The 17,064-nt window shown below is 36.8% G+C and overlaps 3 protein-coding genes, 1 long non-coding RNA gene and 1 pseudogene across 4 annotated transcripts; 1 reads left to right on the top strand and 4 right to left on the bottom strand.

The window, feature by feature from the left end:
• Nucleotides 1–1,620: 1,620 nt before the first annotated feature.
• Nucleotides 1,621–6,389, bottom strand: LOC132041959 (uncharacterized). Its single transcript, XM_059432628.1, has 4 exons — nucleotides 6,241–6,389; nucleotides 5,866–6,153; nucleotides 5,517–5,624; nucleotides 1,621–2,246 (listed from the first exon to the last, which is right to left on the bottom strand). Exons 1-4 carry the CDS (start codon nucleotides 6,385–6,387, stop codon nucleotides 2,028–2,030), a joined length of 762 nt encoding a protein of 253 aa, XP_059288611.1. The 5' UTR covers nucleotides 6,388–6,389; the 3' UTR covers nucleotides 1,621–2,027.
• A 310-nt stretch (nucleotides 6,390–6,699) lies between these two features.
• Nucleotides 6,700–11,995, bottom strand: LOC132041961 (uncharacterized). The gene is made up of 3 exons (XR_009411297.1): nucleotides 11,870–11,995; nucleotides 8,384–8,593; nucleotides 6,700–6,861 (listed from the first exon to the last, which is right to left on the bottom strand). It is a non-coding gene; the product is annotated as an uncharacterized LOC132041961 (long non-coding RNA).
• LOC132041960 (syntaxin-112-like) lies at nucleotides 7,360–8,072 on the top strand (annotated as a pseudogene).
• A 951-nt stretch (nucleotides 11,996–12,946) lies between the features above and the next one.
• On the bottom strand, nucleotides 12,947–14,477 carry LOC132041958 (uncharacterized). Its single transcript, XM_059432627.1, has 4 exons — nucleotides 13,801–14,477; nucleotides 13,399–13,713; nucleotides 13,210–13,309; nucleotides 12,947–13,126 (listed from the first exon to the last, which is right to left on the bottom strand). Exons 1-4 carry the CDS (start codon nucleotides 14,412–14,414, stop codon nucleotides 12,947–12,949), a joined length of 1,209 nt encoding a protein of 402 aa, XP_059288610.1. The 5' UTR covers nucleotides 14,415–14,477.
• Nucleotides 14,478–15,569: 1,092 nt separating this feature from the next.
• On the bottom strand, nucleotides 15,570–16,766 carry LOC132041956 (uncharacterized). Its single transcript, XM_059432626.1, has one exon. The coding sequence runs from the start codon at nucleotides 16,134–16,136 to the stop codon at nucleotides 15,570–15,572; it is 567 nt and encodes a 188-aa protein (XP_059288609.1). The 5' UTR covers nucleotides 16,137–16,766.
• Nucleotides 16,767–17,064: the final 298 nt, after the last annotated feature.

Genomic DNA, 17,064 nt, shown 5'->3' with positions numbered 1-17,064 from the left:
GTGTAGTGGAGTTGAAATCCTACTGGGGTAGGTCGTGGTTTTTAATCCCTTAAGCAAGAATTTTTTATCGGTAATATCTTGCCTTCTGTACTTACTGAATTGCATAAGGGAGCTGGTACTCAACCAGGTCCCTTCATACATTGTTTGGTGGACGCACAGCCTGTAATAATAAGTTTTATACCTGACGGGTGAATCATGAATGTATGATAAATATATGTCATTCAAAAGAATCTTTAAAGAAAACTGATTAAGAAAACACACTCATTTTCAATAAACATCCCTCTGGTGAGAATGGTAAAGAATAAATCCTGGAGAACACCCTTATTCACACAAACCTTATTCACACAAACAAAGCAAAACCACTCAGAAGCGTCGTAACTTGTATAAGGTTAATTACATATTATCTTTCTGTAATGGTTAATTACATATTATCTTTATGTAATTAACCTCCTTGTAGATTACCTCCTTGTGGTAAACAAATAGGCTCTCATCATGGCATTTTGGTCTAAGAAACATGCGACATAACAACAAACATTTACCAAACATTTTCATTAGGGTACCTCTACAGACATGCTAACACCAAAATTTCTTAGAACGATAGCTCCTTAACAGAAATTTCATCAAGGCATCTCAAGAATAACATTACTTGAAGAGATAAATGATAAAGAAAGTAAATCCATAGAGATCCTGAGGACTCACCAGCCAGTAGAGCTTTGGACTTTTATATTTCCTTTTGCGTTCACATTCTTCTCTTCTCCCCTCTCCTCTTTTGGGATAGTAGGCAAGGCTTCCTTAGACAATATTTCTTCAATAATGGTGACTCCTTCCAAATAGAGCACATGGCTAGACTCAACATCTATAAGAATTTAGCTCCTCAAAACACTAAAATGGAATGAAAGACAAAATCGAAATAACTCTATTCAATCACACGAATAATACAACCATAAATAATCTCGCGCGTTTCATGATATTTCTATACTAAAGTCTAAATTTTGTAATCTTAAGCTAACATTTAATTTATTTCTAAAGTAGACACATCTATACAATATGCATAGAAAATATAAAGTACAACTATTTAACATCATAATTCACTACAAAAAAAACAGCGTTTAGCGACGGACGTATTCCGTCGCTAAACAGCATATATCTGTTGCTAAACATGTGTTGCGACGGATTAGCGACGGAATGTCATCTGTTACGATTTTGCGCGTTGCTAACCCATTAGCGACGGAAAAATGAAATCCGTAGCAAACTTAGCGACAGAGTAGCAAACTTAGCGACGTATCGATCCGTTCCACATTATATAACGGAATGTTTGTTGCTATTGTTATGAATTTCGTGACTAATTTCATATTTCATTTCGTCGTTTTAGTAAATTAGCGACGAAAACCATTGTCGCTAATCCGTTGCAAAATATTTGAATTATTTATGCCCTGCATTTAGCGACAATACAATTTTTGTCGCAGTCTGTAGCCTACTGTTTTCCCTCTAGCAACGACCAAAATCCGTCGCAAATATGTCACAAATATTTTTCTTCCAATTTTTTTTTTTTAATTTTTAAATACACCTGTTGAAACATACTAAATACAAATTAATAAATACCCTTAAAAATCACTGACATTCACATAAAATAATATTCATAAAAAAGATTCAAAATAGATAGCGGAATTCTAATCGTTAAGTCCAAAACACCGACAACACCAAGCTATCAACTACCAAAAGAACCCACACATCCATCAAGTATTGTTAGTGCATAATTTTGTTCTTTCCAACAAAAAGCAGATAACATAAAAAACTAATGCATGGGTGAAGGACTACGATCATCATCAGAAACTAAAGGATCAACTTCGTCAACGTTAGCAGCAGTAGGAGGAGGCACTATGGGTGTCACAACTGATGGTACGTCGATAGGAGCATTTGGATGATGTGATGTGAAGAAATCACTCCGCGTGCCTTCTCAATAAATAAAGGAATCAAGCGATCAGTCAGTGCAGGAACCAATCGCATCACTAACTCCTCCATATTTTCTAAATCGGTCTTTGATTGAGAAGTTGAAGGTGGTGCTGATGTTGAAGCATTAAAGCCAAAATTGACGCAAAGATTCGGCCCATAATAACTTTGTGCTTGAGATCCAAGACCATATATTCTTCTCTTCCTTGTTCCCCCGTGACTTCGTAATATGCTTCACATTGATCAATATCAGACTGAGACTCTGATTTTTCCCGTAATATTTCTTGATATCTTTCCTGTAATAAGTAGTGAAATTAAAACATCAAGAATACGTACTAACCATTCAATTTTACCAAATAAAAACAGAAATGAATTCCAAAGATAAGGGAGCAGATATTTATCCATTTTTAGTTGGAATTGAAGTCTCATGATGACCAACAAAAAAGAGTTTCATACAACTTGGATATAAATGGTCATATACACTGTCTCATAGTCAAGTAACAGAACATGAAAACAAAGACAATAAGAGTTCCTAAACAACAAATAGAAGGACAATTTCAGGCTATTTCCTACTGATTTAAGTCATTAATGATACTACTTTTCAGTTCTTCCTGTCCAAGAGACTGTTTATATCAAGCAACAAAGAAATTGACCAACATCAATAGGATATGCAGCTTCATGAATAAAAATTAAAATAGATATACCAAACAAAAAGCAAATTATGCATAAGCACATTCATAAGGGGACCAAGCAGAGATCCTTATCAACAATTCAACATGCAGAACAATGCAAGAATAATGAGCCATTCAAGTAATCCTAACAACTTTGTATAAATAGGCATGCAACTTCAAAACTCATTCACTCACTGTCCATTCTCACATGAACAAGCAGTCTACAGTCAAGATTTGCCTAATCCATTGCAGACTACTCTTTAACTTCTTTATACAATACCATTAAAACACAATAAGGGAATTATTAAGTATCTGAAGGAGTTTACACATTCTAAAGGTAACAGTTCAGCTTCCGAAATTTACAGGATGTCTTGCTGGTACTGCTTATCAGATTTGGAAGGAAAGGAATGCCAGGGTGTTTCAACAAAGGCAGAGGAGTATTGAAGCTATGGTGAAGCAAATTGTGCAGGAAGTGCATGGGCGTGGTGCTACTAGACCGAGGTTAAAGCAGAAATTAGATAGCATGAACTTTTATCCCTAGGTGATGTAGATAGGAGGTAGAGACGATATGGAGCACAGGGGACTGCTGCTTGATGTCCAGTCCCAGTTTGCCTTTGTTTTCCTTTTTCCTTGAGCTGTACAAATGTTTAGTTGGTGAATAAAATGTTCCAGTTATTTGCCAAAAAAAAAAGTATCTGAAGGAGCATATTCAAATCTAACTTGCTGCTGTTTGTGCCAAGGGAGAAGAGTGGAAAATGTGTAGCATGGATCTTTTTTAAGCAAGGAAGGAGATGTTACACATTGGTTTGCTAACAGTTTAGATTTGCAGGCTGTCTTTGTTTTCTGGTGTGGAGGTGGTGGTTTAAGGCTCTCATTGTTTTTCATGATGAGGGGCAAAACAGGAAATATGGTTTTTTGTTGGGAAAAGGCTGTTGGGGTGGTACATAATGATGGATACAATCTTTTTCAATGTATGGTGTGGATCAGAGGCAAAATAAGAAATACTTGATATGGAAATATGGGAACTAGGGGTAATAGAGGAAGTGGACAAATTTAGTGAAATCTATTTTCCGGTGCTCAGAAGAGTAGGAATTGTTATCAGGATTTGGTTTAACTGTCTATGCAAGTAGATATGCAGAGTAGGAGTTGGTTGTTGCTGTAGTGATGGTAGGAGAACAGCAGTGTTATGTGCAGCAGGTGGAAAGCAATAGCAGGGCTCAAAGGATTCAATTTCAGCATTATTACACAAGGAGTAACAGCTATGGGAGTTTGAATAGGGCAACTAGCAGCTGGTTCCACTGCATCACAGGAATAGGCTAGTGTTGTCACTTTGCGGACTTGGTTTGGTTGATGTTGGTGTACAAGTTATAGAGACTAACAGGCACAAGGTTGCATAAATGCAGCACTTGTTGCTGCTGCTGTGAGTCAGGAGGGAAACACAAGGATTAAAAAAAAAAAAAAAAAAAAAGACTCTGCAGACAAGGCTGGAGGTGTTTGCTGGTTTGCAGCAAGGAATAAACACCAGAAGCTTGATATTACTGATCCATGGAGAAATAAGGATTTTGGCTTGGAGGCTAGCTGCTGGTGAAATTGCTGGTGTGATAGGAAAACCAGCACAGATGAAGTCTACTGCTTGTATCAGTTTTGTTTTTTGCTGGTGCAAGGGTGGTTCAAGGTGGATTTCTGTCTTTGTTCTCTTGATCCTAGGTGCACAGGATGTGATATAAGAACAATTTTTACAGTGCATATCATGAAATATAGACTGCAAGGAGTGGTGTCATGTTCAGATGGAAGTGGTATGCTCAAAAGCTTATTGACATGCTAGTCTGAAAGCTTGACACTAAGCAGGAGGAGGGTACTCAAGATGAGGAAGAGGTTTTTAGTTCGAGTTGGAGTGGAAGCAGTGAAGGAGGCGAGTTCCCTAACCTACGCGAGCCTAAAGAGAAGAGAGTTCAGTCTACGAAGGGTTCGGGTTATCGGTCCGGATCGGTCCCACGCGAGCCGCGAGAGAAAGAGACAAGGAGGAAGAAGGGGGCACTACGGGAAGAGCATCCCTGCGCAACGACATAAATCGCGCCACTTGAAGTGCGTGCTTTACTTTGACTACTACATTCAAGGCTGGTGTATATTGTGGGACTGGTTTGGTTTGAAGAGGTGGAGATTGATTAGAACTGGCTCATATGAAGAACAGGAGGATATTCATTGCTAAACAACAAGTTTGTTGGTGTTGGACTGAAAAAGACATATTATCATCATGTTCCAAGTCTTTTTGGAGGAGAACATAGTGATATTTTTATTCACTAACAAAGTTTTCATTTTTGCAGGTATCACTGATCTTAGGTCAAATGCACAGGGGAAATATCAATGGACAGCAGGTACTTAGTCTGCATGGAACTGTCAAAACAACAGGAAGCAGCTGTTTTTTTTTTAACAATGACATGGGAAATAATGCAAGTTGAGGCGACAAACTGGTTTTTCAAGTATAAATGATCAATATACAGCAAATGTAAAGGTACATTGGCATGGAGATAGTCACTTTTCTACAGCTCCACCAGACCACACAGTGCAGCTAGCAGCTGGTGTCTATTACTGCAGTTAGTACTGCTTGGGCAAAACACTGCTGTTTACAGCAGCTAGGAAAAAGCAGTGCAATGCATGGATTATACTATCACAAAGATAATCAGCTGTGTCAATGATCTAACTATAAAGTGAAGTGCAATTGGTAGTGCTAAGGATTTCCTTGCAGTAAGTTGCTAAAGAGCGTTATCTCAAGCTGAGGGCACAGTACCAGAAAATACTGTCTGCATATTTGCAGCCGGGCTATTTACTAAAGTCATCATATAAGGCTTAAGTTTCTCATTAGTTTAATGGTGAATTATAAAATTTTGAACTTACATGGACAGCTCGGGCACGCTCATCAACAAAAGATTCTCCATCATGATCATGTGTATGGACGTGCAAATGTACCTCACCTGGTGTTGGATCTCGACCCTTTGCAACAGCCTATGCAAAAGTTACTCATTTCAGAAAATTACACCAAGAACAATAGCAGTATAACCAACAATAGACAAACCTAAATAATTCAAGAAAGACAACATAGTAATCAAGAAAATAGCAATATATATACCTAGGTAAACCAGAATCAAGAACTGCAAAAAACACCTTGAAAAACCAATTTTCAAGTAGTATTTTTCAAGTAGTAAATATAAAAAATTTAAGAGTGTATGAAAAAATATATACTTACAAGTCTCTTGCGATGCTCCCCAATGCAGATAGAGCCACCTGTATGGGTCCCGGCAGCAACTTCTTTCCCTCCACAACGATTCTTTGCATTTATTTCTGACTTTTCAACACACTTAGGATCCGCCCAAAGTTGCAACCAACGTTCCCACACATTATCAGACACATAATCCGGCTTAATCCTTTTTTGTTTAATTTTGCTAATGAAATTCCTATACTTTGTTGCTGCCTTAGCATTCCAATGTTTTCTGATTACACTCTCAGGAATCGAAGAGTCCCAATGGTATGTCTTCTGAAAACAGTTTGTAAACTAATATTATTAGTATCCTAACTATAAAAGCTAATACACTTATAAAACAAATTATGATGAAAGTTATACCTTGAATTCCCCAAAATAAAAATCTCTAGTATCTTCCGAGACACCTTTCCAATTGATTCCATTGGGATCAAGTTGATTTTTGAAAGATGCGGATATGGTATTAGAGCATTCTTTAGAAGGTTCCAACCTGCATAAATTTGAAAACATTATTTCAAGGCCTACCACAAATTATATATAAAAGAAAAAAATACAAGCATGGACTAACCCCGCAGGAGTAAGAGTAACAAGTGTAAGTGTCCGATTCGATGTACCCTCATCTATATCGTCGCATGTGTAATGGGAGATACGGTTGACCTCTGATCCGACGCGACTCTTCTTCGCCGATAGTGTTGCTATTTGATGTACCCTCATCTATTGGGCTGCTCGGATATATATGTAATGGGAGATAATTCGTGTGATGGTTGGGTTACTACCGTGTCGACGCTTGAATCGGTGGCGTACCTAAAGTTTGAACATGGTTTATAGGACCTGGCCCACCTACGGAACTTGTACCACCTTGTTGAGGACTAACTGTGGTGGGAATAGGAATGGTAGGCATGTTTGCATGACGAGCAGAATTACCCCTAAGTGACGACTTTCCTACACGACCTTCGCTACCTCGACCTTTTCCTCGAGCCATATCTACAAAAAAATGTGGACGTGAGGAAATTAAAGCAACCATCAGTAAAAAAAGTAACCAGTAAAATGCAAGTAGGCTGCTAGTAAAGAGGTTTTTATACAAGCTGTTTGCAAGTCTACAAATATGACTAATCATGATTTACAAAATCTGCAGCTTGTTACACAAGCAAACCTACAATTTATAGTTTCTATTATGAGAGGCGATGAGTTGCTACCACGTACGAGAAGGCGAGAGGTTTAAATTATGGTTGCTGATGCTGCCCATCAAGATTATTTTTATTTCGGCAATTGTATTTTCATGCAGACAAACGAATTTTGTGAAACTTTCAAATATTTGAAACTCCCCGAGAATTCTATCCCTTTCTCTTGAAACTTTCAAATATTTGAAACTCCTGAGAATTCTCTTTCCAAAGAAGAGGAGACGAGGCACCATTATCATCATCTTCTCAGAGAAGAACACAAAGCTCTTCGAAATTCGAATCTTCATTAACTGGAGTAAAGATGAACGATCTCATGACAAAATCGTTCTTAAGTTATGTTGAACTGAAAAAACAAGCCCATTTGGATCTTGACGCAGTGAAGGGTAACATTGAAGAGATTACTAATCTCTTAACTGATCTTCAAAATCTGAATGAAGAAACAAAAACTACTCATGGTCCGAAAATCCTTCGTGGCCTTAGAGACGAAATGGATTCGATATGGTATCCGTCCTTCGCAAAGCCAAGATTGTCAAGGCAAAACTTGAAGCACTTGATAAATCTAATGTCGCTAATCGGAAACTATCAATGGCGTATGCGAAGGAGGAAAAAAATCTTATCATATTACAAAAGAATTGTTGATCGAACGAGCCAACGAGAGGAAGTGATTGAGAAGATGGTGTCGGAAGGAAGTGGGAAAGTTGAAATATTTTTAGAAAAAGGAGAGATGAATCTTGAGGACAAAGATAGGCATGAGGTCAGAATGGACATAAAAAGGAGCCTAGATAAACTTCATCAAGTTTTTCTTGATATGGCTGTTCTAGTTGAGACTCAAAGTGAACAGATTGATGACATTGAGCATAATGTGGCCATTGCTGGAAGCTTCATCTGTGGTGGAACCAACAGTCTTTTCTATGCTAAGCAGCACCAGAAGAAGGGAAGGACATAGTTATGTTGGGTGTGGCGGTGGTGTTGATCATTTTGATTGTCTGCTTAATTGCTACTTTGATCTCTTGACAATATTTCCTACTGGACTTGGAAACACAATGTCAATTTGTTTTAGTTTCTGCCTTGTGAGGCAACTGTTATTAGGATTCGGTTCTGTAGTTCCTCTCATTTGGCCTTTCTAAGCTCGAGGATATTTTCATTCTTAGAGATAGTTAGAAATGTTTTGAATGCAATAATCATGATGTACGATTCATTTCATATTGAATCAAAAACTGGAACTAGCAGTTTTTTTTAAAAAAAAAAAAATCGTACAGGATCTAGAATTGCTCATATTATATTACAAGGATCAATATATTATATGCGAGGATCAATAAACAGACCTGAGGCTTGAACCGGTGGCGCACCTAAAGTTTGAACTTGGTTTATAGGATCTGGCCCACCTACGGAACTTGTACCACCTTGTTGAGGACTAAGCAATTATGTGGGAATGGGAATGGTAGGCATGTTTGCACGACCGAGATGTGAATCACACCTAAATGAGGACTTTCCTACACGACCTCCGCTACCTCGACCTCTGCCTCGAGCCATATCTACAAAAAAATGTGGACATGAGGAAATCAAAGCAACCATCAATAAAAAAGTAACCAGTAAAATGCAAGCAGGCTGCTAGTAAAGAGATTTTTATACAACGCGTATTGCATAATATAATTCAAACAACCAGATGGAATACAGCCTAGGATTTGCACTTCTTATGCCAAAATCTGAATTTTACAATTACTATGAAGAACTAAATATTACCAAAACTGCTACTGCTGTAAGTTTTTCATCCACCAAAGGAACAAAAATGTGGTGAAAATAGAAAATTCCAATTGTAACAAACCTACGAATAACTTATAGTTGGAATCAAACCCATGAAACAATGTCAAACTGGTTGTACATGGTTTGTTTATAGTATCCGAGCAAATGATGGTTCTCTCAAACTACACATATTAACAATGAGTGTAGATGTAAATTAAAAATAGATCATGAAAACCATGTTTTTACAGAAAGTGAACAACTGTTTATATAAATTAGCTCTCTCGAGCTTGATTTTAGAGTTTGTTTCTGCCAAGGACCGACGCTTTTGTTTCAGGCAGCAACGTCTTGCTATTTTTTCTTACCCTTAGAAATCTGTAGAATTTGAATACATTTGTAGAAGCTTCACATGGACAATGATTTTTACATGTACAAAGTTATACAAACATACAGAGAGAGTTACACTTCAAAGTATGTACAAGAGATGAAAACATTCAGTTCAGTGACCTGTAAGAAGATATAACATCATAACTAGGCTTTTAAAAAGTCAAGGATCTTGACATGTATATTTAACTAATGTAAGTTTCCTTGCTTTTCATAATGAGAGAGAGAGAGAGAGAGAGAGAGCCTTCTAGCGTGGAAAATGCCCCGATCACAAATGTAAAGGTTGAAGGGAAACGGAATGGTTGATCGGTTGCTATAGCAAACAAATCTGCATTATCGTCCTCTTGTTACATTGTGAAACATGCAAAGATAGTTTGAAGTGAAACTAACACTTTATTCTTAAAATTTCAGTATTGTAGCTACGGCGGTTAATTGTTTGAGTACAAGTTTTTGCAAGTCGGCCAAAGTATAGTGAACGTGGTTTCGACACACCGGTGAGAAGCTAATTTAGCAAACTACGACACTTCCTCTACTAACCGGAATAGTCATAACATTATTAAAATCCAACAAATTACGAGAGAACAACCGACTCTTTTGCTTATTCGTTGCTTTGTTTAGTTTGTTTGTTCGTATTTAACGATTGGTAAACTAGATTCCATTTTATTAGCCACTTCTTTAAGTTCTCTAATCCTTGATAGTTATTAACAACCTCTCAAGCTCTTTATATGTAATACACCGTTTTCCATACTAACTATTAAGGGTGGACGAAGAAAAATGCAAGCAAGTATGCATGGGGCACATTAAGAATTTCTTCAATGAACAAGTTATGAACCAAAATAAAGAAAAATAACTACTTTCATAATACAAGGCGTTGGTGAAAATGATTCATGTATGATATCGACCAAACACTAATTTATTTCAACTAAAGAGCAAACAAAACTTTTAAACGTAGAAGCAGATGAATATGGTTTGTTTATAGTGGAAAACTACCTTTTATCCTCAAAATTGGTACTAAAAGCGTAGGCAATCTCCTTGTCGTGGTGATCGGCAATCTTCATAAATTAGCTTTCAAATGAGCAAGGAAAAAGAAAAGACGTTCAACACCAACGATGCTATTTTTCTTACCCTTAGAAACTTGCGAAAGATTATAAGTACAAAGAAGAATAAGAGAATCGAAATTATAGCGAGAAAAAGGACCCAATAATTGTGCGAAATTAGCGGTAACAAGAGCTCATCACCTCGGATGAAGAAGCTCGTACAAACAACCAAACAAAGGTAGATGATCGGGAAACGACATAACTAGAGCGTAAAACGGAAAGAGAGAGTTAAAGCACACAAATTACACACAATTTGAAGCGGCCACTTCATCGTCAACATAGTAAGGGCAATTTAGGATTTGCGCATGTGCAACGTGTGAGAGAGAGAGAGAGTCAACACGTGTTAGACACGACCAAAATTAAGATTGAAATTACAAAAGTAGGCCTTGGTCGGCAAGCTATAAGACAACGATCACCGCTTCCAAGCCTCTTCTATATATTAGTAATTACAAGAAACATTGTTGAATTCCAATAAAAGGGAAAATTATACATGGTATGACACACATGATCAAGTTTTTGCAACGGAGAAAAGGCTAGATTACATTTGTCATCACCGGTAACCTAGTACCAACATATCACAAAATTCAACCCTCCATCTAGGACAATCGAATTAAACGGAATTATCAAATTACGAAACAACCAAATCGATAAGAATCGGCTTTGTTTAGTTTGTTTGCACCCCACGATAAAAGTATAAATGAATATGTAACAATTGAGATGTCCATCCTTGATAGATGACTTTAATTCATGTACGGTAGGTCTCACGACAAAAATGGTCAACCGAGACAGGAAAGGAACTACATATATAGACATGAGGAGAAGATTTATTTGAGAATGAAATATGAGAAGATTCTAAGGAATCCTCGGTTAAATTCTCGAAGCTTGTCAACGAGGACTAGTAGGCTTCTTCTTTATTTGAGAGAATGAAATATGAGAAAATTCTAAGGAATCCTCAAATTAAATTCTCGGAGCTTGTCAACGAGAGGACTAGTAGGCTTCTTCCCTCGAAGGGCCTCGGAAACCGAAACTAACTATCCATTCCTTTTTATTCTAGCTATGGAGGGCCACACAATAATGCGGCTAGAACATTTGTCGATCTCTTAACAAAATTCTCCATGGTTTTTAGTACATCAAGATAAGATTTGGAATTTTTGTGAAATATTAGGAATTGGCTACTAGTGTGGTAGAACTAATGAAACTGCATATGCGGTTTGGTTTTACTACATTTAGTAATTGGTATCAAGTTTTTTCCAGGATCTCAAATTGCAGCACACAAAATCCAAATGCGTAATACATGAAGTTCACATTGCGATTTGGAATTTCGTGAAAATTAGGAATACATGACAACACAAGCGGTAGTTTTCATCATTTAGTAATTCAATTTTGGCAATACTTGCTCATCGAAGTTGTAGAAAAAATGTAGTTTTCATCAAATTCAATTTTGGCAATACTTGCTCATCAGAAAAAATGTAGCGCTTCTTTGTCGTCATTATTTATCATTTTATACAAATCAATAGTCAAGTTATTGTACAGAGAGAGAGGAGATGAATAAACTTAAGTGAGAAGAACTTCAATAGCAGGCAACAATACCTCAACAACAACAGCTAAAATGCAGAACCTTCAATGAGTAGCACGTCAATGAATTCTGACCAGCTGTCCACTACGTATCTGTAATATAAATAACATCAGGAGGATTCTATCAAAGGTTGAACTAAAACTATAATGGAATATAAAAGTCTAATAGAGGATTTAATGGTTTTAGTTACATGTTACTTTATCCCAAGCAAGTATTTTGGCTACGAACTTAAGCACGTAACCCCAAATAAGTAGCCAATAAATAAGAAGGCATCTATCAAACAACATAGTCGCATAGTACACTACAAGATTTAGTAAGTAATGATGAAAGTGGTAAAATAGGTTAAAGAAAACAATAAAGAAAAACTGTGGTGCAAATCAAAACACTTAACCATCCATCAGAAATTTTTACACCCAAATCTTAAGCAAAATACAATAAAGATACAACAACACATGTTACTAAGCATTAGTCACTATCTGTTCCTTCTTCGAACTCTTCCTCATCCTCCGTAGTTTCCTCTGTTTCATACTCTTCTTCAGTTTCATACTCTTCTTCTGTAGATTCATCTTGGATTTCATGATGCTCTGGCAATAACCTATCATCGATGGGTTCATCCATTTCAATTGCATTCCCGTTTGGATCATATAAGAGTATATTTTCATCAATCGAAACATTCATATCTATCTCGTGGACTTCAACTTCTTCAACTTGGAATGGAACATTCAAATCTGGAGCTGTCACCATTACTTCCTCATCGGGTAATTCAACAACATTCCGAGGTTTGACCTTCAACACAGCTGCCCAATCATCCTTATCCTTTTTCTTGCTAGGATACGACACATAACACACTTGAGTTGCTTGCATCGCAAGAATAAAAGGTTCATATTTTTTATATCGGCGACGATGATTAACATCAACCAATTTGTACTGATTATGCTTTTTAACACCAACATCCATAGTTGGATCAAACCATTCACAGTTGAATAACACAGTTTGCTTTAAAGGATCTTCACGAAATTCCACTTGTATAATCTCTTTTATCCGTCCATAGTAATCACCAAAATTTGGATCCGAGATACAAACTCCACTGTTCATTGTTGATCTTGCGCTACCATGTTATCTTGCGCTACCATGGTTAAAATAGGGTATCCTATTTTAACCGTGTGAAATTTGTATCCATTGGTAAAATACACGAAATGACATGTAGCGCCTATTAGTGGTCCATGAGCAAGACTACGCAAGAATTTATTCTCAATATGGTTGCAGCGGACCTATTTGGAAAAATGTAAGACTTAGTTAAATTTTGAGAATTTAATAACATCTTGTATAAAAATTAATGATTGTTGAAACTTACATATTCCTTGAACCATATAGAGAAATATGCTTCAAGGCTCTCGTCTATTTGACCTTGAGATAGATTCGGGAATTCGCCTTGTAGACGTTGCACGTACATACTTCATTGCAACAAAATAAGTTCAATAGAAAGTCATGATATATATGGATATATTTATAATAATAAGAGAGTTTAACATTCAAATGCTACCTCACAAACGGTTCAACCTCTTTACAATTTAGTAAAATGTAAGTTTGGGCAGCCTTGATTTCTTCAAGGGATAAATTCCTCTTTTTTGCTTCTCCCCATAGTCGACCGGGATGGGTGAATATTGATAAATTTCCTTCAAGATCTTCTACAGCACCACCATCATCATTACGGTCCACATCGTGATTACGTGTTATGACATGAGGTTCAAAATAATGAGAAAACAAATATGTTGACTCCTTCATCAAGTATGCTTCACAAATGGAACCCTCAACACTAGCTTTATTCCCAATCATTCTTTTAAGAGTTCCGAGGTACCTAAATACATAAATGGATGGACCGTTATATTAGAAAAGTTATGTTTAGCATACTTGTCACAATTTGAACATAAAGTTTCAAATTTACCTTTCAAAAGGATACATCCATCGATATTGTACAGGTCCAGCAATCTTTGCTTCATATGGCAGGTGCACAGGCAGATGTTCCATTGAGTCAAAGAACCCAGGGGGAAATATACGTTCTAACTTACACAAGATTTGCGGGATGTCTGCCTCTAATCTTTCCATGTCATCCACTCGTAGAGTGGTCGAAGTAAGATCTTTAAAAAATAAGCTCAATTCTGTAAGTGCTTGCCACACATTACTGGGAAGCAGTTCACGAAAAGCAATAGGCATTAGTCGTTGCATGAACACATGGCAATCATGACTTTTCATGCCAAATAATCTTTTCGCGTTTGTGTCTGGACATCTACCCAAATTCGAAACATACCCATCTGGAAACTTCAAACCCTTCACCCAATTGAACAAGATAGCTCTTTCTTCCTTATCTATTGTATATATAGCTTTTGGATATTTTCCACTAGTGTCCTTTGCCAACTGTGGTCGATCGCAGTAATTTACCATATCTTGACGTGATTGTAGATTGTCTTTGGTTTTGTTATCAATATTAAGAACTGTATTAAATACATTATCAAAGACATTTTTTTCAATATGCATGACGTCAAGATTATGTCGAATCATGTTAGAACTCCAATAAGGCAAATCCCAAAATATGCTTCGCTTTTTCCACCCACAAGACTTACATATTCTCTGATTAACTTCCCGTGCATCTAACTCTCGTTACTTTCCTTATCCCCAAGTCACAAATTTGGTTCAAAATTTCCTCTCCCGTTCTATAGAGTGGTGATAGTCTTTTGACGCTTACCTTTGAGAAAGTTTTTACGATCTCTCCTAAAAGGATGATGTTGGTCAAGGAACATTCTATGACTATCAAACCAAGATGTTTTCCTGCCATGTTGTAATCTAAAGGATTGTGTTTCCTCCATACAATAAGGACATGCTAACTTGCTCGCGATACTCCATCCCGATAACATAGAATATCTTTGTCAAAGTCACCGATTGTCCACATCAAAGCGCCCTCGCTTGAAAGTTTTGCTTTTTCGAGATGTCAAATGCTTCTACACTCGTCTCCCACAACAAGGTCAATTCCTTTATTAGAGGTTGTAGATAAACATCAATTTTATGTTTGGGATTGTTTGGCCCAGGAACAATGACAGTTAGGAACATATATGCCTCTTTCATGCACATTCCTGGAGGCAAATTGTATGGGGTGACAATCACTGGCCACGAAGAGTATTTCCTCCCAGATTGACTAAATGGTTGGAAACCATCAGTACATAACCCCAACCTTACATTCCTTGGTTCAGCAGCAAAAAAAGAATGAGTTTCATTGAAGTTCTTCCAAGCCTCAGAGTCTGATGGATGCCGCATTACCCCATCCTCTCGTGTATGCTCATGGTGCCATCTCATGTCGGCAGCTGTAGCATGGGATGCATATAATCTTTTCAATCTAGGAATCAAAGGAAAATAATACATTTTCTTGTAAGGGACCAATTTCCTCTTACGAGAGCCGACACGACGCTTATACCTCGGGTAACCACAGAATTTACAAGATGTAAGGTGTTCATCATCACCCCAATACAACATACATCCTGAATCACAACAATCAATCTTTTCAATCCGGAAAACTCAAACTACGCGCTAACTTCTTGGTCTGATAATAGCTATCAAGCACTTTGTTATATTCAGGTAAAGCCTCTTTCAACAATTGCATCATTTGGTTATAACCTCTCTATGACATAGTATTCTCCATTTTAATATTTAACATCTTGGAGACTACTGCAAGTTGAGAGAGAGAAGAACCGGATATAATTTTTCATCGGCGACTTGTAGCAAATTGTAAAATCTTTGGGACTCGGGATTAGGCTCCTCCTCCATTGAAGGATTAGGCTCCTCCTCCATTGAAGGTTCATAAGGATGAGAAGAATCAACTTCAATATTGCTATAAGATTGCGAACTCGAACCCTGACCAAAGTTGGGACCAGCTGCATCCAAGACCATTTGTCGGTATGGATTATCGAATCCCGATTCAAGTTGAGAACCACCGTGCAAATCATTACCAGAAGCTATCTCACCGATCACATCTTTTTCCCCTTGATACTCCCAAACAAAATAGTCCTCAACAAATCCAAAATTAAAAAGGTGATATTCAACGATTTCAACATCCATGTATTTAATGTTGTGACATTTTTTACATGGACATCTAACCTTGTTACCGCTCATGTAATTTCGTTGAGAAAGTGCAAATTGGATAAAATTATCTACACCGGTTACAAAGCTAGAGTTTATACCCCCTCGGCCATCCAACCTATCGTACATCCAATCACGCTCTAGATTATTCATGTTCCTATTAATGTTGACATAAACAAAGCAATCAAATTAATGTTCTGTCTTCATATCATTAATACAACCGAATGACCTCTAAATGGAATAACAAGCTGAAATAACTTAGTGAAACAGAACATATCATCCACCTTTTAGTTAAAAAAAATAAAAATATGACAAACTGAAACAAAACTGAAACTGAAACAAAAAAAATCTGAGTAAGAAACCCAGTTCACTAACACTGATTTCAAATCACAGAATACAAAAAAAAATCGAGTAAGAAACCCAGTTCACTAACACTGATTTCAAATCACAGAATATAAAGAATGTTGAGTTCTTCAAGCTTTTTCTCGACATGCAACGAATTAAAACAAACTTTAACCACCAAATAATATTATCCTACAAGGTTTAGCACAAACAAAGGTCGAATTTCCATTTTCATCAGATTTTGGCCCAAATAGAGATTCCCAACACTTAACCTTCAAATAAATTATAAACCCAACAGTTTTCAAGACACCCAACTTCGATTTTAGCAAAAAAAAACACTTAAAGACGCTCTGTCCTTTAGATAATAAGCAAAAAAACACATATTTCTTAAATTCTATTTCAGATTTAATGTCAGAAAACACAAAGAAGGAGATAAAGAAGAAAAAACAAAACATAGAAAAATCAAAACATACCTTTCCTTTAGATAAAAGATGCAGCAGAAGAAGAGAAAAACACAATAGAAACCCTAGATTCACATTATTTTGATCTATGTTGTGCTCTCTCTCTCTCTATATGTTAGCAATTTCGCATACTCTCTCTCTCTATCTGTTTTGGGTGTGTTTGAAGTGAAACGAAATAAATGTGTAACCTAGGATATATCTTTTTTTTTAACACTTAACGACGGATTAGCGACGGATTTTATATTCCGTCGCAAAATAATACATTGATTTCTTTTAAT

This window comes from Lycium ferocissimum, unplaced genomic scaffold, assembly GCF_029784015.1.
Source record: "Lycium ferocissimum isolate CSIRO_LF1 unplaced genomic scaffold, AGI_CSIRO_Lferr_CH_V1 ctg12526, whole genome shotgun sequence".
NCBI lineage: Eukaryota > Viridiplantae > Streptophyta > Magnoliopsida > Solanales > Solanaceae > Lycium > Lycium ferocissimum.
Note: the sequence above shows the minus strand (reverse complement) of the source record. Positions and strands in the feature narration are given on the sequence as shown.